The sequence below is a fragment of the Canis lupus genome, chromosome 30 (genome assembly GCF_003254725.2).
Source record: "Canis lupus dingo isolate Sandy chromosome 30, ASM325472v2, whole genome shotgun sequence".
NCBI lineage: Eukaryota > Metazoa > Chordata > Mammalia > Carnivora > Canidae > Canis > Canis lupus.
In genome coordinates, this window is record NC_064272.1 from 32,166,328 (window position 1) to 32,193,060 (window position 26,733).

General features: G+C 58.4%; 1 protein-coding gene and 1 non-coding gene across 2 annotated transcripts; one reads left to right on the forward strand and one right to left on the reverse strand.

The window, feature by feature from the left end:
• Positions 1–5,070: 5,070 nt before the first annotated feature.
• SKOR1 (SKI family transcriptional corepressor 1) lies at positions 5,071–14,179 on the forward strand. The gene is made up of 9 exons (XM_035708695.1): positions 5,071–5,162; positions 5,404–7,645; positions 8,691–8,778; positions 9,718–9,825; positions 10,371–10,442; positions 11,884–11,958; positions 12,189–12,263; positions 12,776–12,841; positions 13,429–14,179. Exons 1-9 carry the CDS (start codon positions 5,071–5,073, stop codon positions 13,521–13,523), a joined length of 2,913 nt encoding a protein of 970 aa, XP_035564588.1. The 3' UTR covers positions 13,524–14,179.
• Positions 14,180–18,878: 4,699 nt separating this feature from the next.
• On the reverse strand, positions 18,879–18,985 carry LOC112676214 (U6 spliceosomal RNA). Its single transcript, XR_003146384.1, has one exon. It is a non-coding gene; the product is annotated as a U6 spliceosomal RNA (small nuclear RNA).
• Between the last annotated feature and the right edge of the window lie 7,748 nt (positions 18,986–26,733).

Genomic DNA, 26,733 nt, shown 5'->3' on the forward strand with positions numbered 1-26,733 from the left:
CTGGCGGCCTGAACCAGAGCAAGTGACCTGGTGCTGCGAGGCCTGTTTCCTCTGCACGAGGTGTCGTGTGATGATAAAAGCTCCTCGTGAGCTGCGCGGTCCTGCGCATTCCTTATCTTCCCTTCCCTAAGCGAGGTTTTCCAGATGCGTGCAAGGCACATCTGGCGTCTGGGAGATCAGCCTGCCTCCCTTATTGCCTGGGGAGCCTGGGAGGGTTGGCTTTCACGGCCTGACCCTCAGTTTCCCGCCTGTAAAATGGGAATAAATGATCCCTATCTATTCCCAAGGCCATTGCAACTGCAAAATGTTCGCGGTGGTGCTAAGGGGATGCTGGTTCAGGGCAGAGCCCAGGCCCGACACCCAGGGCCGCGCACTGCCCCCCAAGGGAGCGATGTCACCTCCCCAACCTGTCTCCAGGCGCCTTCAGACTCTCTGCAGCTCAGACCCTTGGACGGAGCGTTGGGTGGGTCCGGGAGGCGGGTGTTGGGTGCGGAGAGCTGTCCGCAGCTTGGTGCTGAAGGGAGATGCCGGGGCGCCCCTGCACGGCCCTAGCGCCCTAACCGTAACCCTAACCCGAGGAGGGAACTTTTGTCTGAGAAGTCCCTGGGGGCCCTGGGGCCAGGCTGCCCGAAACGCCCTAGAGGCCGACCCGGAGGGCGTCGTTGGCCCTCGCAGTACAATAGAGGCAGGACAGGCAGGCCTTGCCCCTCCTCTTTCCACTCCCACCTCCCCACTACCCCAGGGGCGTCCTGGCTCCGCGATCGTTGTCACTACCACACCGAATTCTGAGATGCCTTTTAAAAAATCATTAGGAGCCTAAGAATAATTACCGAACGGGATTGTAATTATGGGATGGGGGAGGCCGGGCAGAGGGAGGGGGGATGAGCAGGTGGAGGCTGGGGTTGGCTCTCGGACTGGGACAGAAAACGGGTTCCTGTTTATTAGCTCGGAGGAAAGTGTCTCGGTGGTGCCGGGGAGGGTAAAAAGCGGTAGTTAGAGCCGGACAGAGGGAAGCCTGGGAAAGACGCACTAGCAGAGGGACCAGAGGCAAAGAAAAGGACTGAGCAGGCTCTGAAAGAAAAGAGAGACCGGCAAGGAGATCCAGGAGAGAGAAAGCCTCGGAAGCCGAGGGAGGTGAAAGAGCAAGAGGCCGCTCTAGAAGGGACCCCTCAGGGCCGACAGACCCCCGAAACTTGGGGGCAGTTTTTGATAACGCGTTAGCCAAGGGGAGGGGGTGACAAACGAGTCAGGCCAGGCCCCCTCTCTCCAAGGGCAAGGCCTGGGCAATCCGTTCGCGCCCCCAGAGGATTCTCCTAGGGTCCCTGGGAACCGGGGCGAGGGACAGGGGGTTGGGGGTGAAGAAAAAGCTAGAGGAGAGAAGTGGACTGATAAGGGGGAGGACTGACGAACCCCAGAGAAGGCCTAATGCAGGAGGGGAGAGGGCTGTAACCCAGAGCGAGAGGGAAAACGACGGGGCGGGGGCGAGGGCGACCCCGCGCCGCGGGCCGCGGAAGATTTATGGCGCAGTCCGGGTTCCAAGGACGCGCTGCGCTAGCCCTACTGCCGACGTCGGTAGCCGCAGTGGCCGCTGCGCCCCCTGCCCGGACGGCCCGCTGCGCCCCGGGCCATCTTTGCCATTATTAACTTCTGTTTGATTAGGGTAATTGTTCAAACTTAGGCTGGACAGTATGATTAATTACAGTTTAATTAACGTGTCCATTAAGGACACTTAATGCCATGGGGGGTGCGAGGGGGCACCCGGGTATGAACGAATAGGGAGGGGGTGAGCCTGGTAACTCAAATGAAGTAGAGACGGAGATTGAAAGGGAGAACACGGTGACCCAAAGGGGTAGTGGGGGGAAAGAATGGTGAAGACAGAAACCTACAGGCAGAGAGGGGAGAGAGGGGTGGAGAGAAATGGAGCTTTGGAAAGAGAAGATGCCAAGGGGTGGCTGTAGCATCAGAGGGCTAAACCCATACCATGGGGAAACTGAGTTAGCTGCAGAGCTGGAGACTCTGCTAGCAGCCACCTAGAAAGTAGTTGACGCTGCTGGGAGCAGCGATGACTTAATTCCTACCCTGGGCAGGTCGTTGTGGGGAGTGGGGGGGGGGGGAGGCGATCAAGATGGGGGTGTGTGTGGCCCAAATCCAATTCCACTGCTTGGTGAAGGAGTCGTCCCTCCCCAGGCTGGAGCTGTCCTAACGCCTTCCAACCAAATCAGAAGCGGTGGGGAAGTTGATTCTGCGGCTTCCCAACTACCCCCCCTCACACACACCATGGCCCACACCCTTATCTCAGCCCCGGCTGGCCGCCGCCGGTTACCCAACTGGCTCCCCACGGCCACGCTCGGGCTCGCCACTGCTTTGGCCCCGAAGTGCGATGTCCTTCCGCGCGCATCTTCCTTCAGAGCCTTCCTCAGCCCCGTCATCCGGCCTTGGCCCAGACGGCTCCCGGCCCCTAGGCGGGGAGTGCGGGGCCCTCCCCACTTGGTCCTGGGAGGCAAACTTCGCGGCCCTGGGCCCTTACTCCCTCCCTCCCGTCCCCTTTGGCGAGCGTGGGCCGCAGGTGCCGGGCGCGGGGCGCAGGTGTGCGGCCGCTTACCTGGGGCGCGCAGGCCCGGAGCTGCAGGAGGCGGCGGGCGCGGCGCGTGGCCCGCGGGCTAGAGGACCCCGGGAGGGCGCGAGGGGCTGCGCGGGCGGTGGGTGTGGCGCCCCGGCTCGCAGCTGTCAGGCGCGCCCGCCCCGCGCCGGCCTCGCCACTCGGGCTGTGACCGCGCCGCGCCCGTCGCCGAGCCATGCGCTCCAGGCTCCGGCCTCCGCTCCGGGCCCGTCCGAGGCCTCGGGGGCAGCGGCGCGGGGCACACGTCTCCGCTCCCGGGGCCCCGGCGTCGGGCGCCTGCTGAGAGCCCGCGCCGCGCGGGAGGGGCCGGCGGGGCCGCGGGTGTGAGCGCGAGGAGCCCGGGAGCGCGGCTGTGCGCGCGCGCGGGGAGGGGCCGCGCCGTCACCCGGAGAGCCCGGCGGATCCCGGACTCCCGCCCGCCGCTCCGCCCGCCGCGCACCTCCTCTCACCGCTCGCCCGGCTCCAGCCGCCGCCGCACGGTGAGTACCCGCGTCTGGCCGCCCGCCACCCCCGCGCCCTGCGCCTGCAGCTTTTTTCGTTTAGTTCCGATTTGGGTTCTTGCGGCTGTTGTTTTTATTATTCTACCTAAAGACTCCATCCCCTCACTCCCACTGCTGTCCGCCTCCCGCCTCGTCGCCCCCTCCAAGCTCACCCCTCAAACCCCAGGAGCCGGGGAGGGCTCCGCAAGCAGCCGGGCGGCCGCTCCTGGCCGCTGCGTACAGCTCGTTGCCCGGGCTTTCCGCTCTGGCCCTCGAAATCCAGTTCCTTTCCTAGGGCCCCCCTTCTCCTGGCTCTGGGGCCCAGAGCCCCCTCCACTCCGGAAAGCCCCGCGGGGCCCCCAGACCCTCAGCCTGGGGAGGACGCGCTCTGCTCTGGGCGCTCCCTTCACTGCATGCGGGCAGGGCACACTTGCCGATTTCGGAAACCGAGAAGACATCGTCATTTCCCAGAGCCGCGGAGCCCCCCCGTCACCTCCCCACGCCTGCCTGAGAGCTCCTGGGGAGCGAGGGGGCGCGGGGCTCGCCTCTGCCGGGGAGTTAGGACAGTGGTTTTGCCTCCTAAGATGTTGCAAGGGACTTCAACGTGAAAGGAGGGTCAACTTGTCTCAATTCGATCCGCGGAGATGAAGATGAAACAGACAGATAACAGATAAATAGCGTGATACTTGAAGAAGGTATGAAGACAGATGGGAGAAAGAGGAGCGAGCTGGGAGAGACAGGCAGCTCAGGGCCAGATAAGATCGACAGACGGGGGGCACCTAGAGGAACAGCGGGAGGGAAAGAGACAGAGGAGCCCCGTCTCTTGGATGAAGCTTTTGAACTGGGATCCCCAGTCACCCTGGAGCTGCCCCTCTGAAAATGGATTGGCCTTTCCTGACGAGTGTAGCGGAGGGGCCCTCGGGGTCAAGCTGCCTGGGCCGCAAGAGCACCTGCAGCCATGGGCCGGATGGGAGCCTTCGGTGTCTGAGGACACGTGGCTGGGCCAGGCGACCTAGAGGGCCCCGCGCATCCGTTCCTGGGTCCTCCTGCTGCTGAGGTCCACGGGAGAGGCTGCCTCCCTGCTTGGGCCAGAGATCAAAGCGCGGGACCAGCAGCAACTTTTGACCTGGACCCTTGTGGCTTTGGACACAGGCCAGGACTCCTCTCAACCCAGATGAGCTGGGACAGCCCGGCTTGAAGTATACTCAGGGAGGAGATGCCCCCCCAAAGAGGAAGTCCAGAGCCCGGAGAGGCTGCATTTGGCCTGAGCAGGAAAGGCATAGATGAAGAAGAAGGAAAACTTAGGGAGTGGGCTCTCGGAAGCAAAGGAGAAGTGTGGCTCCCGAGAAACTTCCTCGAGAACCTGTCTGTCCCCACGCGCTGACCCGGATGGAAACCAGCTTTGGTCCGGAACGCAGCTAAAAATGCAGAAAATGTGGTTAGGAACTGCGTGACCCCGGTTCCACTGATGGCTGGGGGGAAAAAACGGTTTGTATTTCCAGCCGGAATCTTTCTGCTCAACGAACGCGAGGCTCCGGGCATGAAAGGTGAAACTCGGGCTTGTGGAAACCAGTGCCGTTATCCCGGGGAACCGGCTCGGCCCGGAGCTGGGTGCGCTGGGGGCCGCCCCGGGGGCTGGGCGCGCGCGGCGCGCTTCGGAGAGCCAGCCGGGTTCAGCACCGCGAACAGCGGTCCCCTCAGCCTCTCCCCCTCCCTCACGGCCTCGGGACCCTCCTCCTTCTCCTTGCCCCCCCCCCCGCCCCCTGCTGTCTGGAGATGGGCAGTGACCGCCCCTCCCTCCCGTCCGTACCCCTCCCAGCGCCTCCCCCGCCCGCCCGCGTGCATGCGCGACTGAGCAGAGGGGCAGCCTGTCCCCGAAGTCCGGGCTTCAGGACCCGGGCGGGTAGGGCAGGCTGCGAGGGTAGCCAAAGGCGCGCGCGGATCTGGACGTTGGGAAGCCTGGGTTAGGCAATGGCTTTGCTGTGTGGCCTTGGGCAAGTCACTCTCCGTCTCTGGGCCCCACTTCCTCCACAATCCGAAAGCAAAATTGGGGCGTTCTTGAGGTCTCAATTACCCCCTTCCTCTTCCCCAAGCCCCAGGGGCTTTTGTTGTGGCGCCAGCACGCGTTTGGATAACAAAAGGCTCCCGTCCGGGGGTTGGGGGTGGGGGCGGGGGGCGAATGAGCTTGGACTCCCTGTAGCCAAGTTTCCCCGCGCGCCCAAGTCGGCGCGCCCCGCTGGGCGGGCCCGAGCCACAGTGGCGCTGAAAATGGCTCATCTGTTGTCTACTTTCTCTGTTTCGCAGGAGCGGCGGCATGGAGGCTCTCACCACTCAGCTGGGGCCGGGGCGCGAGGGCAACTCCTCACCCACCTCGAAGCAGGAGCTGCAACCCTACTCGGGCTCCAGCGCTCTCAAACCCAACCAGGTGGGCGAGACGTCGCTGTACGGGGTGCCTATCGTGTCTCTGGTCATCGACGGCCAGGAGCGCCTGTGTCTGGCGCAGATCTCCAACACTCTGCTCAAGAACTACAGCTACAATGAGATCCACAACCGCCGCGTGGCCCTGGGCATCACGTGCGTGCAGTGCACGCCGGTGCAGCTGGAGATCCTGCGTCGGGCCGGGGCCATGCCGATCTCGTCGCGCCGCTGCGGTATGATCACCAAGCGCGAGGCCGAGCGCCTGTGCAAGTCGTTCCTGGGCGAGCATAAGCCCCCCAAGCTGCCCGAGAACTTCGCCTTCGACGTGGTGCACGAGTGCGCGTGGGGCTCGCGCGGCAGCTTCATCCCCGCGCGTTACAACAGCTCGCGCGCCAAGTGCATCAAGTGCGGCTACTGCAGCATGTACTTCTCGCCGAACAAGTTCATCTTCCACTCGCACCGCACACCCGACGCCAAGTACACGCAGCCCGACGCCGCCAACTTCAACTCGTGGCGCCGTCACCTCAAACTCAGCGACAAGTCGGCCACAGACGAACTGAGCCACGCCTGGGAGGACGTCAAGGCCATGTTCAACGGCGGCACCCGCAAGCGGACCTTCTCGCTGCAGGGCGGCGGCGGCGGCGGCGGCGGCGCGAACGGCGGGGCGGGTGCGCAGGGGAAGGGCGGTGCCGGCGGCGGGGGCGGCCCGGGCTGCGGCGCGGAGCTGGCCCCGGGCCCGCCGCCGCACAAAGCCCTACGCTGCGGCGGCGACGACGAGGCCGCCGGGGCTCCTGGGCCGCCTCCCCCGCATCCGCAGCGGGGCCTGGGTCTGGCGGCGGGAGCCGGCGGCCCGGCGGGCCCGGGCGGGCCTGGTGGCGGCGCGGGCGTGCGCAGCTACCCAGTGATCCCGGTGCCCAGCAAGGGCTTCGGCCTCTTGCAGAAGCTGCCCCCGCCGCTCTTCCCCCATCCCTACGGCTTCCCCACGGCCTTCGGCCTCTGCCCCAAAAAGGACGACCCGGTGCTAGGCGCGGGCGAGCCCAAGGGAGGCCCGGGCACCGGGAGCGGCGCGGGCGCGGGCGCAGGCGGGGGCGCGGGCGGCCCGGGATCTGGCCACTTGCCCCCGGGGGCAGGCCCCGGCCCCGGAGGCGGCGGCATGTTCTGGGGCCACCAGCCCTCCGGGGCAGCCAAGGACGCAGCGGCCGTGGCGGCAGCGGCCGCCGCGGCCACCGTGTACCCGACGTTCCCCATGTTCTGGCCGGCGGCAGGCAGCCTCCCGGTGCCGCCCTACCCCGCGGCGCAGAGCCAAGCCAAGGCCGTGGCGGCCGCGGTGGCGGCGGCGGCGGCGGCGGCGGCGGCCGCTGCAGGCGGCGGCGGCCCCGAGGCCCTGGACGCGGCCGAGCCGGCCAAGGAGGGAGGCCTGGGCGCCGAGGAGCGCTGCCCGAGCGCGCTGTCCCGCGGGCCGCTGGACGAGGACGGCGCCGAGGACGCGCTGCCGCCGCCGCTGGCCCCGCTGCCGCCGCCGCCGCCGCCGCCGCCCGCGCGCAAAGGCTCCTACGTGTCGGCCTTCCGGCCGGTGGTCAAGGACGCCGAGAGCATCGCCAAGCTCTACGGGAGCGCGCGCGACGCCTACGGCTCCGGGGCTGCCCGCGGGCCGGGGCCGGGGCCGGGGCCGGGGCCGGGGCCGGGCGCGGGGGCCGCCGGCGGCTACGTGAGCCCGGACTTCCTGAGCGAGGGCAGCTCCAGCTACCACTCCGCCTCGCCCGACGTGGACACTGCCGACGAGCCCGAGGTGGACGTGGAGTCCAACCGCTTCCCCGACGAGGACGGCGCCCCGGACGAGGCCGAGCCGGGCGCAACCAGGGCGCCCAGCGCCGGCGGCGGCGCGGACAACGACCAGCCCGCAGGGCCCCCGTCGGCCGCCTCCTCGGGCGCCGACGGCCCCACGGACTCCCCCGACGGCGGCAGCCCGCGTCCCCGGCGCCGCCCCGGGCTGCCCTCGGCCAGCCGGCCGGCATTTGGGGACTTGGCGGCCGACGACGTGGTGCGGAGACCCGAGAGGAGCCCGCCGAGCGGCGGCTATGAGCTGCGAGAGCCTTGCGGGCCGCTGGGGGGCCCCGCGCCGGCCAAGGTGAGCCCCGCGCCCGCCTCGCTGGGGGCGCCTCCTCGCTTACCCCGCGGCACCACGGGGGTGTGGGGCAGCCGCTGGCCGAGTTAGGGTCGGGAACCCTGTCCCGAGCGGGCGTAGGCGCAGGCGCCGCAGGCCGCAACCCGCCGGGACCCCGCAGGGGGAGGGTTTCGGAAAATCCGGGGGGTGGGGAGTGGGGAGGTGGGGAGGTGGGGGGCGCGCCCAGGCCTGAGAGACGGGTGTGCCACGTTTGTGTTGAGTGTGGGGGAGGGGAGGTGGAGACCGCCGGTAACACTGAGAGCGAGAAATAAAAGGGGTCTGGGGAAGGAACGTGCAGCAGAGAAAGGGACCCCATGCCGGAGAAGAGCGCTTGCGAGGCTGGGCCCGTGGCGCACCCACCCGGAGGGGGTCAGGGTCAGGGTCCCGGGGAAGACGGGCTGGAAGGGAGAGGAGAGGCCGGCGCCCCGCTCAAGCCGGGCCCCAGCAACGCCGGGCCGGAATCTCCCTCCACCCCAACTCCTTGCTTTCTGAGCCCCTTTGAACTCGGGCCTTGGGAAGCGCCGGGTTCCTTGGTAGGCGGCTGTCCGGACCGCTGGTGGGGGGGTGTGGGGGGGGCGGGGGACGGGCTCTCGGGTTGGCGGGGCCACGGGTTCGGGTCGGGGCTGCGCCACTAAGCCGAAACCGTTGGCTCTTCTGAAAGTGGGTGCGCACACCTGTACATTTCCATCAGGTCCATTAAAACACGAACCATTAGCCGGATGCGAAAGGCGTCATTTATGCGGGGACTCTGGGCGAGGGCTGGCGGGAAGACGCGGGAAAGGAGGCGGGCGAAGGTGGGTGGCGGGTGCCGCCGGGAACAGGCAGCCCTGGCTCGGCTCGAGAGCCGCTTTGTCTTCCTGATGACCCCGAAACTGCAACGGGCGGAGCGGCCTCGGAGGGCGCGGGGCGCTCGGGTCCCGCTCGGGTCCCTCTCGGCCGCGGCGCGGGGCCGGCGGCCCTGATCCGCTTCCAGCGCCCCCCTAACCCCTGTCATTTTCGGCCGCCGCAGGTGTACGCGCCCGAGCGGGACGAGCATGTGAAGAGCGCGGCGGCGCTGGGGCCCGCGGCCTCCTACCTCTGCGCCCCCGAGGCCCACGGTAACGCCCCCAGCCCCCCTGCCGAGGTCGCTGGCCAATGCGACGTGGGGACCGCGGGCGGAGGGCCGGGGCCAGGGCGGGGGGCGGGGGGAGGGGGTGGGCTGCGAGGGGAGCCGAGAGGAGGAAAAAGGGAGAGGCAGAGGGAGCAAGAGAAAGGGGGAGACGGACGGAAAAATAAAGGAAACTCAGCGGGACTCCCAGTAACTTCCACCGTTTGGTCACTCAAGGAACCGCCCTGTCCACCGCACAGAAACACGCTCCCGTACACCTCACACTCGGGTCAAATCCTTTTTAAAATCACGCCCGGCACCTCATTCATTCGGCAGTGCTTGGGCCCCGAGGTCCTCGTGGGCAGGCCGGGTGGGGCGAGGGTGCGGGCGCTCGGCCGCGCGCTTGGATGCCCCCGAAGCGCCCAGGCGGCCCCGGGGTGGGGGGTGGGGTGTGGGGGGGCCCTGCCCTAGCGCCGGGCCCCAGGGGCTCGAAGAGGAGGGGCCGAGGGCCTCGCAGATCCGGGCGGGCCAAGCCCCGGGAAGGATGCCTCCCCCGCCGCCACCACCCCGCGCGGGTGGCCGCCTGGGCCGCGCTCTCGGCGGGGGCGGCGTAGGCAGAGCCGGCGGCCACGCGCGCTCGCGGTGCCCCAGTATCTGCGCGCGATGTAGGTCGCTCGTCCCTGGTGGGCTCGGCAGCTCGTCTTGTTCTTTTCCGGGGGGCTGGGGAGGGGGCGTGGAGCGCGAGAGGAGAGGAGAGGAGCAGACCGCGCGCGGGGGAGGGGGTGCCCGGCCCAAAGCCTGAGGGTGCAAGCCCAGGCGCACGGCCGGGAACCAGCGGCGGCCGCGACACTTTTAATTAGGGCTCGGGCGCCCCGACCGTGGCAGCTCTGGCCGTATCGGGGTCACGGTTTCTTTGCTTCTCCTTGAAACTCGGTTTATTGCCTTTAAGAACCAGATAAGGAAGACAATCACTCGACCGCCGACGATTTGGAAACGAGGAAATCCTATCCAGACCAAAGGAGTATCTCCCAACCAAGTCCCGCAAATACAGACCGAGGTGAGCCCTAGGACCCCTGCGCGCCAACCGCACCCGCACCCAGAAGCTGGGGCCCAGGTCGCGCAGGTGCCACCGGCCGGGGCTTGCGTGCGAGAAGGGCTCTCGATCACTGTAAGCGGCTGCTGGGCCTCGCGTGCGGCTGGCGGATACGCATTTAAAGAGCGCGCGCGAGGTGCAGGCCAGGTTTCCTGAGCTGTTTTCCTCCTTAGTGGGTTTGGGGCTCTTCCGGGTAAAAGAAAGGGATAGTGTACTAAAAAGAGATGACAGACACCATCACCCACATGAAGTAGGTCAGAGAGCGCTTCCTGCCCTAAGATAGCCTATGTGAGTCCGCTGTCCTTCAGTGGGTCACTCTCTAAAATGAGAGCTACACCCCTAAACTGATAGCTTGGAGGGTAGGTGGCACTCCATACCTGTAACTGTCTCTTCTAAAGGCGGAAGATGTGGAGCAGCTCCCTGACGTAGCACAGATCCGGGCAGCTCACCCTTCCCCTCCCAAGGCCTCTCCCAGCGTAGAATCCCTCTAACCTGCCCTTGTATCTCAGGTGAAGATGGGCTCACCCTGGATGTCACAGGAACTCAGCTAGTGGAGAAAGATATCGAGAACCTGGCCAGAGGTGAGGTTAAATCTGTGAAATGGGGGTACACTCTGCTTGGGGTAGAGGCACCCTTCTTGTAGGGGAGTGTGTGGGAAGACAGGGCTCCTGGGGAATCAGTTTTCTTTTTTTGGGGGGGGGGGGTCAATTTTCATTGAGTAGAAAGGATAATCCTCTGGGCACTTGATGCTGGCATAGAGGTAGAGGGGAGGGGAAGGGGGAGGGGGTGAGTGAACCAGACCCCTAGAGGTTCATTAGAAGTTTGGATTCCCAAGATTGGCCTGTGTGAAGAGCACAGTAAAAGAGAGCAGTGAGTAATGATCCTCAGAACTTGATGCATGTGACAATCAGATAGGGCAATTTGGGTCTCCCAAACTCACTGGAAGACCGGACTTTTTCTAAAAAGCAAGGTGGAAAGGAGACATTTTTTTTAAGGAATATCTGAGAGGTTAAGTTTTTCCTGGAATTAACATATAACCACCCCCAACCAAATATACCCTAAATGGGGGGGGGGGGGATAGAGCCTTTCAGAATGGGATCCTGGGTTGCTGCTTCACCTTCAGGGGGGAGAGTGTGGCTTTGAGGCACAGAGGATAGAAGCCTCTGACCCCACTTTGCTCCTCTACCTCCCATTTTTGTGTTTCCTCAGCACCTGCTTGGGGTGGGATTTCTCAGCCTCCACATGGGGAGGACTCTGATCCCAGTAGCTCCAAGGTCAGGGCAGTCCCTGCCATCCATCCCTCTGTAGCTGGTTCTGAGGGCATAAGTGCTTTCCACATCCACCTGCTATCCATCACCCTGCCCCCAACCAGCCCAGATATGTGCTTGCAACTGGTGTGGGAAGGGGGAGAAGCATTGGTGGTCTTCCACTCTTCCAAGTCACAGATTTTATAAGGTATACAATTACCTTCAAAATCATTGGTGCTTTATATGAGAGCTCATAGTATGGATTTGGGGTCCTGGGACCCCCTGAAATGGTGAACAAACTGTTGTGAGTACAGGTATTTTTCCAGGGCAGGGATCCAAGTCTTTGACCAGATTTACCCAGCTCCTATTATTGAAGGGAGGGATTAGGTGTGTCATTTGGAGGGGTAAATCAAGTCCTGGGCCAGCCTCTAAGGTTAGGGAGTTAGGAACAACTTAAAGCAGATACCATGCTGGTTAGCGCCTGGAGCCAGGGCCTAGAAGCCCAACATGGCTTCTACAACCCCGAATTTTAATTCTCCTGGGCAACCTGTCTCCTGGCCAACACCTGCCCCACACACACACCCAAATCCTTTGGAAGCAAATGGAAAACCACTGTAGAAGGCCTCTACCTCCTGGCCCCACCGCTCCACAACTCCCACCTCAGGGCTCTTGGCCAGAGCAGGACCTCCAGGACCTTTGGGGGGTGGGGAGCTGAGTCCCGCACACCCCACCCACCTTTACCTCCCACTCTCCTCCCACCCCCCACCCCCCACAGACGAATTGCAAAAACTGCTCCTGGAGCAAATGGAGCTCCGCAAGAAACTGGAGCGAGAATTTCAGAGTCTCAAAGGTACCCCCTTCCTGACCCACCTCACCCCACTTCAGCACGAGAGCCTTCTTTCTGTACACCGGGACCCCGGGACAGGCAGCTGCCCAGCCGGAGCCGCAGCACCCTCCCCTTCCCGGGTCTCCCGGCTAGGCCCCGAGCCCGCAGGGGTGGGGGTGGGAATGGGGAGCGAGGGGAAACGGGCCGAGGGAGGGGGCTGTGCGTCACAGCTCTCACTTAATCAATTTGCACAGATAATTTTCAGGATCAAATGAAGAGGGAATTGGCTTATCGAGAAGAAATGGTGCAACAGCTGCAAATTGTCAGAGGTAAGACGGGAGTCAGGTGAGCGCGCGCACGGGGCCGTAACTGCCTCTCGTCTGGCAGAAGCCTCAATGTTGGCTCAGTCATTTGGATTTAAATTGAAGGTAATTTAACAATTATTTTTTTTATTTAATATCCTTTGTATACTCTGATTAGCCTCAGAATGGCAAGCGAGCCCAGCAAACGGCTTGCAGGCATCATTACATGGAGTGATTGAACTTCTTATCGCGGCAATTTCCATGGTTTCTAAATTAAAAATCGAGGCGTAAAATTACCTGGGAAGTAATGCCTAAGTTTGCTTTAATTTTGGTTAGATCCGTCTGCCTTTAAGCACCAGCCCAGGCTTTTTCCTCCCTCCGCCAGGCTGCAGTTTGGAGCACTGATACTCCTTCCTCCGTCTCCCGGATTTGTTTCTTGGAGGGGCTGAGCGCTGGGGAGAGGGTGAGGCGCGGGCTGTGACCCCGGCCGGCTGGAGGGTGGTCTCATTTCCTCACCGGCCCCTCCCCATGTCTTCCAGACACTCTGTGTAATGAACTGGACCAAGAGCGGAAGGCGCGCTATGCCATCCAGCAGAAATTAAAAGGTGCGGATGCCGAGGAACAAAGATAGGACCGTTGCCAGGCTCTGGCTGTGCCACTGAATGAATGAGTGAATGAATGAATGGATGGATGGATAGATGAATGAATGAGTGAACGAATGATGGGCGGATGAATGGATGGTGAATGAGCGAAGGAATGAGTGAATGAGTAAATGGCGGGCTGTGAGAGGGGAAGGCCAGGTCTACCTAGATCAAAAGCTGAGAGGAGGAAAATGGGAATTCTTTTTTGTGATGGGGAAATAATTCTAGAACGATAGAATGGGGATTAAGAACCCCTTGAGCCCCTGGCATTGGGAAATCCGCCGTGGGATCCAAATCTAGCCGTGGGCAGATTGACTTACCGCTTCCTGTGCCTCAGTTTCCTCCTCTGTATAATGGGGCTACTGAACCAGAGCAGTGGTTCTAAATCACCCAGTTTTCTCGCCTACATTCCTGCCTTTTTCTGATCCGTTGAGAACCCCTGAGCCCGAAGGGGGTGGGTGGCACCTGGGGGGGGGCAGGGGGTCGAGTGGACCAGCCCGTGGGCCACGCCGGAGAGGTGCCCACCTCGGCCTGCCCGACTGTCTTTCCAGAAGCCCACGACGCCCTGCACCACTTCTCCTGCAAGATGCTGACGCCCCGCCATTGCACTGGCAACTGCTCCTTCAAGCCCCCGCTGTTGCCCTAGGGCCGGCCCGGCCGCCCCTGCGCCCTCAAGCCATGCTGCTCTCCTCCTGGAAATGCCCGTGGCCGCGGCGGCCCAGAGCGAGGAACAAGCCATTCGGACCCGCCCGATGTACATACAGCCTCCCCCCGCCCGCCCGCCCGCCCTCCCCCCGGGCGCCTCGGCCCAGGGCCCCCTTCTCCGTTTCCAAGTGTAAATAGCACCTCGCCCCACCGTTGAACTCCAGGGCACCGGACCTCATGGGGTTAACTGGACCGCAGGGGTAAGATAGGGGAAGGGGGGCCTCCCCCGCCCCTCTCGGCCTGGGACCCCCGATTGTGTACACGATGTAGCAACTTTGCTGGCGCAGGCCCCGCGCTCCCCCGTCCCGTCCACTTCTGAAACTTGTTCCTGACGACAAAGTGGCTATGTGCAATGGATCTAAATGTACTGTGAGTCTCTCTTGGTTCCCTATTGGGTTCCGTTTTATTTATGCTGTAAGTTATTTTGCTCCCTTCTCCTGGACCTATTTCCAGCCCCGTTTTGCATTTCCCCTTTGGGTTTGGTTTTGTCTATGTTTCCTTGTTAACCTCTTGATGTAACAGCACTTTAAAAAGGGCGACAACTGACTCACGAGATGGAGACCACCTTGAGCCTGTTTGGGGAGACCACCCTGTATCCGTGACTTTTGTTTTGTTTTTAATAAAAAAAGAAAAAGAAAAAGAAAGAAATCTGTCACTTCCTGGTGCTGCGGAGGTTGGTGGGCGGGGGTGGGCTGAGCGATGCGCAACAGGTGCAGCTGGAAGGCCGCAGGTGCGGGTTCTGGGGCGCAGGGGCTGGGAGTCGCCCTGCTCGGTAGGGCAGCAGCGAGTGCCTCGACCTCCCTCCCAGTCATTCAGACACACCGAGTTGGCCCCACAGGCCACGCTCTCCCTACTTTTGGGGCTCTCCCCTGAGCCTCTCGGCCCGGGGTAAGAGGACAAGGCGGGCTCCTGGGTGGCAGGGTCCCCCACTCCTCCCTGGAGCTCTGCAAGCGCCAGGGTTTGCTCGGGCCCACTCCCAAGCCTGCCCCACTGCGGGAGTAACCCCCGGCGCTCTCGGGGGGCAGGACGCAGCCTCCCGAGGGATTGCACGGCGCCTTGTCCCCTGCCGCGAAGCCGGGTTCACCCGGAACTGCCTGGAGGCGCGGGCGCTGCGGGCCCAGCCGGATGCGCTGGGGCGGGGGGAGGTACGTCGGGAGGCCTAGAAGGGCAGGCCTAGAAGGACAGGGCGTGACTCCGCGTTGGGGCACAGATGTCCTCGGGCCTGGCCTCCTCTTCCCGTGCGGGGCGGGCCCTGGCAGTTTTTACTGTTCTGTCCATTTCCGTCCCAAAGGGTGTGGGGACCTGGAGCCAGGTGAGGCCCGTCTACGCTGAAGTCAGGTGGTCTCGACTGCTGGGATGAGGGGGTGTCAGGGTGTGACAGGGATGGATGGCATCCTAGCCCAGCTGATGAGGCCTCACCTTGCTGCAGGGCCCCCATCGGCCTCAGTTTCCCCAGCGCACCTGCCGGGTAGGCTACGGATAAAGGATGCAAACTGCAGCGCGCTTTTTGGGAGGGGGGCGCGGGGAGCGTGCTTGGAGCTGCAAAGCGCACCGTGCTGGGGGATCATTCAGCCCTGGCTCCCAGTTTCACCTCCTGGGCTGACTAGCAAGGGTGCTGTGTCTCTCCCTTTATTCTTCTAGGAAGAATAAAATTGCACTCGGGCCTCCCCCCACCCACCCCCCACCACCCCGGGCGCGCAGGACCAGCCCCGACGCCGCTGCGCTCCGACATCCCGGGGACCCCCGTGCGTGCGCTTCTCCGGTCCCCGCCTCCGGTCCCAGACGCCCCCCCAGGAAGTCTGGGGGGGCGTCTGGGGGGCCCCGGGGCCGGCGGCGAGCCGGTGCGCGCGGAGGAGGCGGGGAGCGGGTCCCCGGAGCCCCCCGCCAGGCCCGGGATGTGCCGAGGGCTAGTCCTAGAGAGGACAGGACAGACATAGTGGCGCTGCGAGGTGTCGCCCTGGGAAGAAGCCACCTCGGGAGACGCGATCTCCAGCAGGAACCCTCCAGGGCGCCGGAATGTTCCCTTTGGGTGGAACCCACCAGATCAGGTCCCCGCTGTGCCCACGGGGAAACTGAGGTCTCCAGAGGAAGTGACTTGCATCCTGGGGCGTGCCAGGGCCGGGAGGTGCTCGGATGCGCCCAGCAGCGCAGGTGTTGGCCCCCCAGGGTGACCACGCTCTCCCTTCCCAGTAAAATGAGAATTACAGTTACCACCCAGGCCCGTACGCAGGAGCCTCCAAATACTCCTTTTCACCTTCCCTTTCCGAATTCCCCCCGAAGTGGAGGGGGGAAAAAAAGCCCTAGACAGCTGGGGCTCGCCGGAAAGGGCACCCCATCCGGGGCCGGAGTCTCTGCAGATTGAAGGTGTAGGCGGATCCGACCCAGAAAGCTTTGTCGCAAAAACCCTCCTGGGTTCCTCGTCCCTTCTGAAGTGGTTTGTTCTCCCCCAAATGTTAATAACCAAACGATTGGTATGGATGTAATTATCAATAATTATACGAATTATTGCTGATTGCGGGGCTCGTAGCTACTTTAATTAGTTTACCAGATTCTAATTAAGTTAAATGAAACATTAATAGGGAAAATATGCTTTGAAAAAAAAAAAAAACCCCCGCAGGATTTTTTAAAAGTCTGTTTCTCGCCACAACGTTGCCACCTCGCGACGCAATTTAGGTATTACAGCCAACGTCCGAGGGCCCCCCAGACTAAGGAGCCTTGTCTTAGGGAGAAAAGGTGGGGTTTGGGGAATTGCTAGAGGGCTGTGGAGCACAGAACGCCTCCTGGGTGTTCCGTCGAGGTGTTTGGTTTCACACTCCTGGCTTCAGGAGGGAACCACAGGAGGTGCTGCTCTGGAGTCCAGGGTCTGGGGATAAAGAACCAGGCAAACATGCCCCCTCAACCTCAGACTCTCTTTTTTCAGCAGAGGAACTCACCACTACTAGTTAAGGGATGTAGTGAACTGGTCTATATCCTCACCTATCCCAGCAAATCCAAGGTGAGAAACTGAGTGAAGCTGTAGGCCTTGGTGGGGACCACATCCAGCGGTTTGATTTTTCACAGCGCCCCCCCTCCCCCAGACTATCCCTGCCTCTATTTATCCTGCAAATCTGGGTAACCTGTCGGCCAAACAAAACCAGATAAAACACAGCTGCAAGACCTCTGGATTCCTGGGACTAATCCCTCTGCATTCCTGTGGCACTTGGTTCATAAAACTAAGGGGGTGTTCACCTCTCCGGGTTATCCTTGGTGTGTGTGTGTGTGTGTGTGTGTGTGTGTGTGTGTTTCCCATAGGACTGTAAGTATCCTGGTAACCAGGGACACATCTTGCTCTTCCTTGTGATCTCCAACACAGGTCCCAGTGTATCACAGTAGCTTAAAGGTATCTAAATGAAGGCGTTCCAACTTTGTGGCTCATCTGGCTGCTGGAAACGCCTGGGGGGAGGAGTCCCTAGGTGCTTCTGGACAACAGCTATTGGGAGGCAGTTAGCTCATTTGCATAATATTAATAAAGCACAAGTTTGCTGCTCAGATGATCCTTCATCAATAGGATTATTTGCATGGGGGGGGGCAGGTGTCTGGTAAGAGACTGTGAGCCTAGGAAAACTTCCTTCCTCTTCCAGTTGTGTCCCAAACACACACTGCTTCACTCCTTCACATTTTCAAATTCACCACGCATGTACCTGTCCACCTAGTCCCAGCTACATCTAAAGTGTAGCCTCAATCCTTTGCAAAAGGATCCTTGAATTCAGAACACCAGCAAGAGCGGGACTGGACCCATAGGCTCTTTCCATTAATTCTAAATTGCTTTATCTCCCACTCTCTGCCTTCAAAGGTGGCCTAGTGTTGGTTTAGGAGCACAAGCTCTCTAGCCAGATTTCCTGGGTCTCAATCCCTTCTCTGCCATTTACCATTTACTACTTGTGTGACATTGGGTAAGTTGTGGGATCTCTCTGTGCCTCAGCCTCCTCATCTATAACAATAACAGGAGGCCGGAGAGGGTACCCAACCTCACAGAACAGTGCAGAGCCAGGAAAGTCAGCCAAGACTCCGGCTTTTCCAGGACTAAGAATTGCCCGTGTTTCCTCCTCTCTGCTCCAAGACAATGGGTCATACCAAGAAGAATGACAAGTTTCCTTAAAAGGAGAGAGAGAGTCACACCAACATTGGTCCTTTCCTTGTTTGGCATCCCAGAAGGGGACTTTGAGAACTACTCACCCAATGACCCAAGTTCTTCCTAAGAACCAGGCATATGGGGGCGGGGGGGAGGAGGGAGAGGAAAGGGAAACCAAAGCTTGTCTCCCAACTCCATGCACTGGAGCCCCTGAGCAGACAAGGTGCAATGAGAGGTCCCACGGACCCCCCCTTCTCGGCTGTTACCTGGAGAGGATCATTTCACCTCCACTAAGGGAACAGAAATGGATCCGTGATGGAACGCTGCTTGGCAGCTCGCAGCGCCTGGGAGAGGCCCCGCCGCTGCCCTGGGGCCCTGGAGGCGACCAGGGGCTCCCCCGGGCGGCTGCGGGCACCGCTGGGCCTTCCACGCGTGTGCTCAGGCACCAGCAAAGCACGCGCACCAACATTTTCCAACTGGAAAGAAACGGGTGTTTCAAAAACGCATTGATGAAGTCGGCGCTGCAAATCTGAACTTTCCTGGACTGGGCCCCCTTCCCATTTTACTAAGTAGGACGGTGCTTTTTTTTGCATCCACCACCGGGGATGCAAGGGCCTTTCCTTTCCAGGGCCTGCGCAGGGCCTCGCTGCAGCCACTTACTAGTTGCACGATCGTGACCCGGGGGCTTTACCCCCCAGGGTCTTCTGTAAAGTGGTGACAATAGTACAGGGCAGGGCTGTCTGCAATACCCAAATGAGATACTGGAAGCCCCTGGACATGATAGATGCTCAGTAAGGAGTTGGGATTATCTTTTTTTTTTTTTTTTTTAAGGCTCAGAGGCAGCATGAGGAGGGAGTCCTGGTGCTCGTTCCTGCTGCAGTCCCCTTGGGTCTATCGTAGCACTAGGGTCCTGCTACGGTTGGGACCTGAAGTGGGTCCACTTTGGCAGAGCCACGTCCTAAAGGGTGTTAGTGACCGCGGGACTCCGGGTGGTGCAGGGGGGAGCAGGGGCCCCAGGGCAGAGAGATCCAAGCCTGGGGCCTGGCGTTTGTGCAGGGCCGAGAGGGCGCCGGACTCGACCCCACCTCCTCTTAGTCTGTCTCCCGCGTCTGCAGTTTCCTTTGTGCGGAAAAAAAAGTTAAACCCTTGCAGGTGAAAGGTGTTTGCAAGCAAAGGGGCCGGCACCAAAATATGGAACGCTTCACGAATTTGCGTGTCATCCTTGCGCAGGGGCCATGCTAATCTTCTCTGTATCGTTCCAATTTTAGTATATGTGCTGCCGAAGCGAGCACGAACTACACGCTTTCCCAAGGACTATATAAACTCTAATATGCCGAGACTTTTACGCTTATGGCGACTCTGCTGCGCGCTTTTCAAAATCCCCAACTGTCCATGCCTAGTTATGACCTCTTGTATGTTGTACATATAGTCGTTGCATTTCTGTGATCGCGGCCGGATTAATCCTAATGGCTTCCCCAACCGGCCAACGTCGTGTATGCAAATGAAGGGACCATGGGAAATTGGCCCTCGGCCCGCCAGACCCCAGCGCGCTCCCGAAGTCGGTCACGTGGTGCGCGCAGCCCGCGCGCTCGCTCCGCACCTGCCGGCTGGGCCCCTCCCCCCGGGGTCGCGCGCAGGGCTCCTCCGCGGACGCGCCTGCGCGGAGCTCCCCGCCGCCGGGATGCTCCAGTGCGGGTGGCCGGGCGCCCCCGGCCGGGCTCCTAACCCGCCCCGCCCTCCCCCTTAACTCGCAGGTTAGAAAGCAAGCTCCGGTGGGTGAATCAAGGCCAACACTATCCCGCCAGCTGTGAAAAGAAGTTGGGGTCTTGGAGGCGAGCCTGGTTTCAAAAACCGACCACTTCCCTCTTCACCGTGCAGCTGGAGAAAGGAAGGCTTTGGGGCCGGGCCGGGCGTGCCCCTCCCCGTCTCTAACCCAGACAATGCGCCCGAGGCCTTATCGGCTCAGCCTTCCCTTCCTGCCTTCAGGCCTCGGCCAGATGCCAAGCGCCTGTGACGTCAGCGCCGGGGCCGCAGGGCGAAGCTGGGGAGGTCGGGGTCACCGTGGCCAGGGCGCTTGGGTTCCAGCAGGCGAGCCAGGCCTAAAGCAAAGACGAGCTGCTGAGATGGACTGGAAAGGAAGAACCCGGGGCACAGAGACTGGGGGTTGGAGGTGGGCAGGACAGGAGGGGACAGTGGAGCTGTCACCTGATCTGCACGCAGCCAGGCAGGGGATGACCTGGAGCCACCTGAGTCAGTTTTGCCGACCTGGGCAAAGCCCTTGAGGCAGGTGAGGCCGCTGTGGAGGTGGCTGGTGCTCCCGGGCCCTGCTCTGGCTCAGCACGGGTGAGCCTGACTCCAGCCCCAGCCAGGGAGCACCCCCTTTGGGGACTTTGGAGCCCCTCCCCGCACCTGTCTTCAGTGAAATGGAAATCAGGTGCAGGCTGCCCAACTTCTCATCTGACCTCTCTCTAAATGAGCAGTAAGCAAACGCAAACCTCGGAATGCTAATATGGCCTTTATTGAGCGGAAAAAGAGCTAATTTGGGCAATGACGTTTCCCTCGGATTTACAAAAGGGAATTGCAAATAACCAAAAAGCGTATTAGCATTGATGGGAGATGATGCTAATCTTCAATTAGCATCCACGTTTTTTATTCATTTATTTAGAAGAAGAGCCTTTTTGTCACAGTCGATGCGCCCACGTGTCACGGTGACAGGTACATCTCATGAGTTCATAACTGCCTTATTGCAAAAACCAGCAGGAGATGGACCTGGTTCTTCACCATTTCTGGCTACACGAGCATGTGTTATTTTGAGCCAGGGGTAGGTTTTTTTTGTTGTTGTTGTTGTTTTTGTCTGTTTTTCTTACTGAGCAGTGGTGGCAGAGAGGAGGGATATGAGTTCTAGCTTCCATTCCTTCCTGCGTCTGTCTTTGTGACCTTGCCCAGCTCCCTGGACCTCTCTGGTCCTGTTTTATCTTCTGCAAAGTGATGAAACTGCCCTAGATGTGATCTTTAACATCTCTCTCAGCTTTGATATGCTGCGATTTATTTATTTATTTATGTATTTATTTATTTATTTATTTATTTGGTAACTGGGTAACTGAAGGACTTTTTTTGAGACTATAATTAGCAAGATATAAAAATTCAACTTTTTGTTTTCCATTTTATTTTTTTAAGATTATTTATTTGAGCGAGACCGAGAAAGCAGGGAGAGGGAGAAACAGACTTCCTGCTGAGCAGGGAGCCCGATACAGGGCTCAATCCCAGGACCCCAGGATGATGACCCCAGGTGAAGGCAGCTGCCCAACCAACTGAGCCACCCAAGTGCTCCTGTTTTCTATTTTAGAAGGGTGGAGAATTCTGGTCGTCCTTGGGGGGCATAGAAGATCCCAAGAACAGTCCAAAGGGGCCTCTGTGGCCCTAGGGTCTGCAACCTGCTAAACTATGCAAAACTTGCCCCTGAACCCTGAAAACCCAGCGTGGAGGAAGGGGGAGGAGAGCGGGGATGAGCAGGGAGGTGGTGAATTGGACGTGACATGAAGCTGGAGATGAGCTGGATGGATGCCCCCAGAGACTCCAAAGGGACAGACACACTAAAGGCAAGGAGGAGTCTGTGGGTGCCAGAGAGGACCCACTGGTTGGCCATCTCAGGGCTGCCATGGAGGCCCGCCTGCCGCTGGCCGTCAGAGCCCTTGTCTTCCCTCCACTCCGAGACCTGAGGTGGCCTGAGTCCTCACAATCTTCCCTGAATGTCCTGGGCTGCAGAACCTCAGGAGATGCAGAGTGGTTCCCCCAGTCCTGTCTGAGGTGAAGCTCCCCACCACTCCCAGTGGGAGGGATCAGAGCCAACTTCATTACATTTTGATAAATGAAGAAATGGGCTGTTTCATATTGAAACCACGTCCGTGAAGACATCAGATCTCAGGATTCTCTAACATTATAGTGTTTCCGCTAAAGCCTGGGAGCACTGAGTGTTTCCATAAGTCACTCATTTGAAATAAGAGGGGCCAGGGATTGGTATCAATCCCCCCCACCACCACCACCACCAAGGGAGGACGAAGCAGGGATGTGGAGAAGCCATGGCCTCCTTTGTGCTGGGAGCCCTGGGGATGAATGGCACCAGCGTGCAGGTGTTCCCCAGAACCGGGTTCAGAGGCCTGGCCCAGAAGCACCTACGGCCCCAGACACAGAGCAGGACTGCAGGGAATCTGGGTGTGGGGGAGAGCCCGCCCTTTGAGCAGCGCCTGCTCCGACTTAAACCTTGTAAGATCTCTTTTGAAGCACACTCTCCCACCCAATCCTCCAGTGTAAATGAGTTTTCCCTGTTTCCTCCTTTGCCTCCCAGTAAAGAAAGCCAGGGGTGGGGGAGGGGCAGGTAAAGAAGGTCTGCTGCGGGCGGCGCAGAGGGTGGCCTGGGGAAGAGGCGGGGTCAGCTGTGGCCCAGGGAGTCTCTCCTTCCAAGCCTCCTAATCCCCGTGTGCTTGGAGCCCCTGCTCTTCTGGCTTGGCCCCTGCTGTGGTTAGAGCAGTTCTAATCCATCCCAGATGCCTGACCTCAGGGATGCCCCCTAATCCTGCCCCTTTCCCAGCTTGCATTCGGAGGGGGTTGGGGATCCCAGCCCAGGTCACACTGTTCACTCTCCCGCAGATCTCTTTTTTTGTGCCTGGAGCTTTGTGAATACGCATTTCCCCACCTGTCCGACGGTGACTCTGCTGGCTGCCCGGCAGGGCTCTTTGAGCGGTAACAGCAGGATTGCTCGGAGTGGCCTGAGCACCTTTGATGAGCTGCTTCATGTGAACTGTTTAAAATAGGCCCTGGGCCTGCGGGAAGTTCACGGTAGGTAAACAAACCCGCAATGTAAGGGCGCCTGGGCGGCTCAGTCTGCTAAGCATCTGACTCTTGGTTTCAGCTGGGGTCCTGATCTCGGGGTCGTGGGGTCCACTGGAGATTCCCTCTCCCAATGCCCCTCTGGCTTGCGCTCTCTCTCTCTCATTCTAAAATAAATAAATCTTAAAAAAAATAATGTATAACCACTTCCTTACTCTTCTTTGGTTGTCTCAATTTCGCAACTATTAATTGACTAATTAACTAATTTCGGGATGAATAAGGCTTCTTAAAAAGTGAAAATGGGTCCTCTTTTAAAAGCTCCTGCAGGGACTGTTTCTTCACTATGATAACATTTTTGGATCAAGTTTTTGTTGTAGCAGCTTCCTTTTCTTCCTTTTCCTTTTCTCCCCTACCCCTCCTTTTCTTAGCTATCAGAGGACTGTTGTCGCCCAGAGGCCTTCAATTCTTTGGGTCTGCTTGCAGCTATGTCATTAGTAAGGGGCAGTGTGCATGCATAGACTCACTCACTCCTGTTCACTCAGCTTAGTGTGAATCCTTGCCCTTTCTTCTGACGTTCTGTTTCATTTGCATGTCTCAGAGATAAAGCACAAGAGAATGTTGTTCCTCTTTCGCTGATGGGGAAAACCTAGCCCTGCCTGGCGAGGAAAGTGACACAGCTAGTACAGGACACTGGAGTCTGCTCCGGGATCTCTCTGGCTCCAAGGGCCAACTTTGCACCTCGATGGAATAAAGGAGTCCCATTTGAGGGCTCTTGGGAGGCTCTCCCTAACATCTCTCTCTCTCTCTCTCTCTCTCTCTCTCTCTCTCGCCTTAACTCCTGCCTTCGAAGCCTCCTTATTCTGAGCTTTTGCTACCTGAAGGGTTCACTGTGATTTAGTTCAAGACTCTCTTCTCTGGTATTCCCAGGAGGCTTAGGTTGAGGGTATGGAAGGTACACTCTGAAAGAGGGTGCAAAAGCAATCTCCAAGTCCAGAGTCTGCCAAATTCCTGGTTCTGTCTGGTTTTTCTACGTGGGGTTGCAGGTGGGAGAAGTGACACATCCTCCGGATGCTCACCCCCCTCCCTGGAGTCCAGATAGTGCTCACCCCTCAGGTCACGCTGACAGCAGCTGCGGTACCGTGAAAACCTGCAATGGCTTTGAGCCAGGAAAAGCCCTATGTACGAGGGCCAGCAGTGAGCCTCAGTTTCCCCCTTTCTAAGATAGAAGTGATGATTTCCCTACTCACTCTATAGGGTCGTGAGGCCCAATGGGAAATCCCACTGTAAAATGCTACATGGCAAAAGGCAGGAATATTGTCTCGCCAGACCCATTCTAGCCTCAAGCAGTTAAATGCTTCCCTTACCTGGTGAGCGAGGCATTTGTGCATCAGGAACAGACCTATAAAATATAAGCACCAAGATGAACCATCACATTGTATTAATATTTTCACACCACTTAACTCTCATTAAAATGTACTTTGCTGAATTTAATATGTGATTTCAAATGACACAACATATTAAGTGCTTAATATACTAGAAATTATGAAACTATTATAGTCGGTGCCATATGAAATAATTAGACTGAATTAAACTTTAGCAGCCAAGTGAAGGAAAGACTTCAACTTAGAATGTCTTAAAGGAGTTTAAGCCACCACTGTAATCCCGCAAATAAACGTCCAGAAATTAGGATCTTTAAATAAAAACTGAAACTGAATCTGTACTTACACCCAGCTCTCCTGGGCTTCACTGCTTGGGAGTATTGTTGTTTTGGGGAGGTGCCCCCCCCATGCACCCACCCCAGGGCAGGGCATCAGGGTCAAGGTGTCAATGGCCTCTCCCCCTGGGGCCTGGCTGGGGGGGAGTGACACACCTACCTTCCTTACCATTTACTGAGTGCTTTGTTTATGGCAGGCATTTTATATACACTTTTCTCATTTCGTCCTCACAATACCCAAATAGGCCACCATTTTCAGATGAGGAAACGGGCTCAGAAAGATCAAGTGAATCATCCAAGGTCTTATGATCAGAATCCGTAGTGTTTGCCCCTACATCACGCACCACAGCTTCCACATTAGCATGTGTGTATATGTATGTGTGTGCACATGCACATGTATATCGCTTCCTATTTTAATCATGATTCGGGAACCAAACACAATAACCTGCTGTCTGGTAGTGACTTACAACCTATGACTTTTCACATGAAGGGTAGGGACCATGACTTGAGAGTCTCACTCTGAACAGTCTACCTAACTCACACAGGAAGCTCTGTGAGTATTGCTGCTCATTCAATTAAAAAAAAAAAACAAAAAAAACAAATTCAGGGGCGCCTGGGTGGCTCAGCCAGTTAAGCCTCTGACTCTTGGTTTTGGCTCAGGTCATGATCTCAGGGTTGTGGGATCAAGCTCCTTGTTGGGCTCTGGGCTGGGTGTGGAGCCTGCTTAGGATTCTCTCTCTCCCTCTCCCTCTGCCCTTCCCTTCACCTCTCTCTCAATCTCTCTCTCTGACAGAGAGAGAGATTGAGAGAGAGAGAGAGAGAGAGAGAGAATGAATTCATTACCTTCTGAGGATCCTGACACATATCTATGTGTACCTATCATAAACAAGACAACTTCTTACAAAGAGTAAGGAGTACTTTTTATCTAATTAGGGAATGCTGATTTCTTGGCTATTTGAGATGCCACATCTCAATTGCTCATAGCAGTGTGAAGATACTGATCCAGTGGGCTGTTTGAAAAATATACATTTGAGTGTACAGACTTAAATATATTGTCATTTGCTTACCAGCAAAAATAATTTTGATGGGGGCGGGAAAACTTAGCTCAAGCAAACACATGTTTATGATTAATCAAAAACATGTACTCTTTGTAAGTATCTGGCTTAGGTTCTGCCTCACGTAATAGAAAACCAAATCACTATTGCTTTAAGATGACAGAGGTAAATTTCTCTCTTGCATGAGACAAATTGTCTCTCAAGGTCTGGTCTGATGGCTCCACTGTGTCACAGAGCTGGCTCTTTGACCATTTAGAGCAACAGTTCATGGTGGCAGAGCAACAGGTTGAGTAGAGGAGGGGCTGCATTTTGGGGTGAAGCTCTGTCCACAGATGGAGGTGGGAAGTTGGAATGTTTGCATGAGAAGCCCAGAGACTTCAGAGAAGGAAGGGATGAAGCTCCCAGCCTCACTCTGGCTAGAATCAAGATATTACAAACTTGCAGGCCAACTTGGATGGTACATACCAAAGTCCATCAGAGGAAAATGTTAATTATGCCTTTAAAATAAAATTGTGGAGGCACCTGGGTGGCTCAGTGGATGAGAGGCTGCCCTTGGCTCAGGTGGTAATTCCGGAGTCCTGGGATCGAGTCCTACATCAGGCTCCCTGCAGGGAGCCTGCTTCTGCCTCTGCCTGTGTCTCTGCCGCTCTCTATGTGTTTCTCATGAATAAATAAATTATCTTTTAAAAAAAAGATTTCATGAGAGACACATAGAGAGCGGCAGAGACACAGGCAAAGGAGAAGCAGGTTCCCTGCAGGGAGCCCAATGTGGGACTCGATCCCGGGACTCCAGGATCATGCCCTGGGCCAAAGGCAGGTGCTCAACTGCCGAGACACCCAGGTTTCCCAAATTAAATCTTTAAAAAAAATAAAATTGCCATGAGTGGAGAGAGTGAAGAAATTTTAAAAATTAAAAAGATAACTTAGAACTGGTAAAACTTGGACGGGTGCTTCACAAAATGGGAGCTTCAAACACCTCATGTGAAAGCGTACTCAAGGCCCTTAGTCACTAGGGAGATGCAAAATAGACTGCTTCCCAGTTAACAATGCCAAGTCTGAGAATACCAAGTGTTGCTGAGGAAGTACAGTGATGAAGATCGGAGAATATGGGGCTGGAGTCAGAGAAATCAGTGCAACCACTTTGGAAAACTGCATAGCCTCTAAAACTGGAGACAAACTTTCCCCTATGGCTCAGTTGTTCCATTTCTCGTTGTAACCCTGCAGAAACTCATGCACACCCGCACCGTGTGCGGCAAAAGAATGTTCATAGCAGCATTATCTGTAATGGTCCCACTCAAGTGGGGATCTGCAAGAGATTGGATCAATATAATGTGGGGTCCTCATGCTACGCAGTATTCAAAATCATATGCTTATGAAAATGAGTGAACCACAGTTACATTCAGGGTGATGGGCTGAAGTGCATTCCGCCCTCATTCGTATGTTC

What these genes read in the sequence shown, in the direction of transcription:
- SKOR1 (XM_035708695.1), top strand. Translation starts at nt 5,071, where the DNA reads ATGGCTTTGCTGTGTGGCCTTGGGCAAGTCACTCTCCGTCTCTGGGCC. An exon ending in GGGGCCCCGCGCCGGCCAAG is followed by an intron (nt 7,646 to 8,690) that starts GTGAGCCCCGCG and finishes CGGCCGCCGCAG; the next exon opens with GTGTACGCGCCCGAGCGGGA. An exon ending in CTGCGCCCCCGAGGCCCACG is followed by an intron (nt 8,779 to 9,717) that starts GTAACGCCCCCA and finishes ATTGCCTTTAAG; the next exon opens with AACCAGATAAGGAAGACAAT.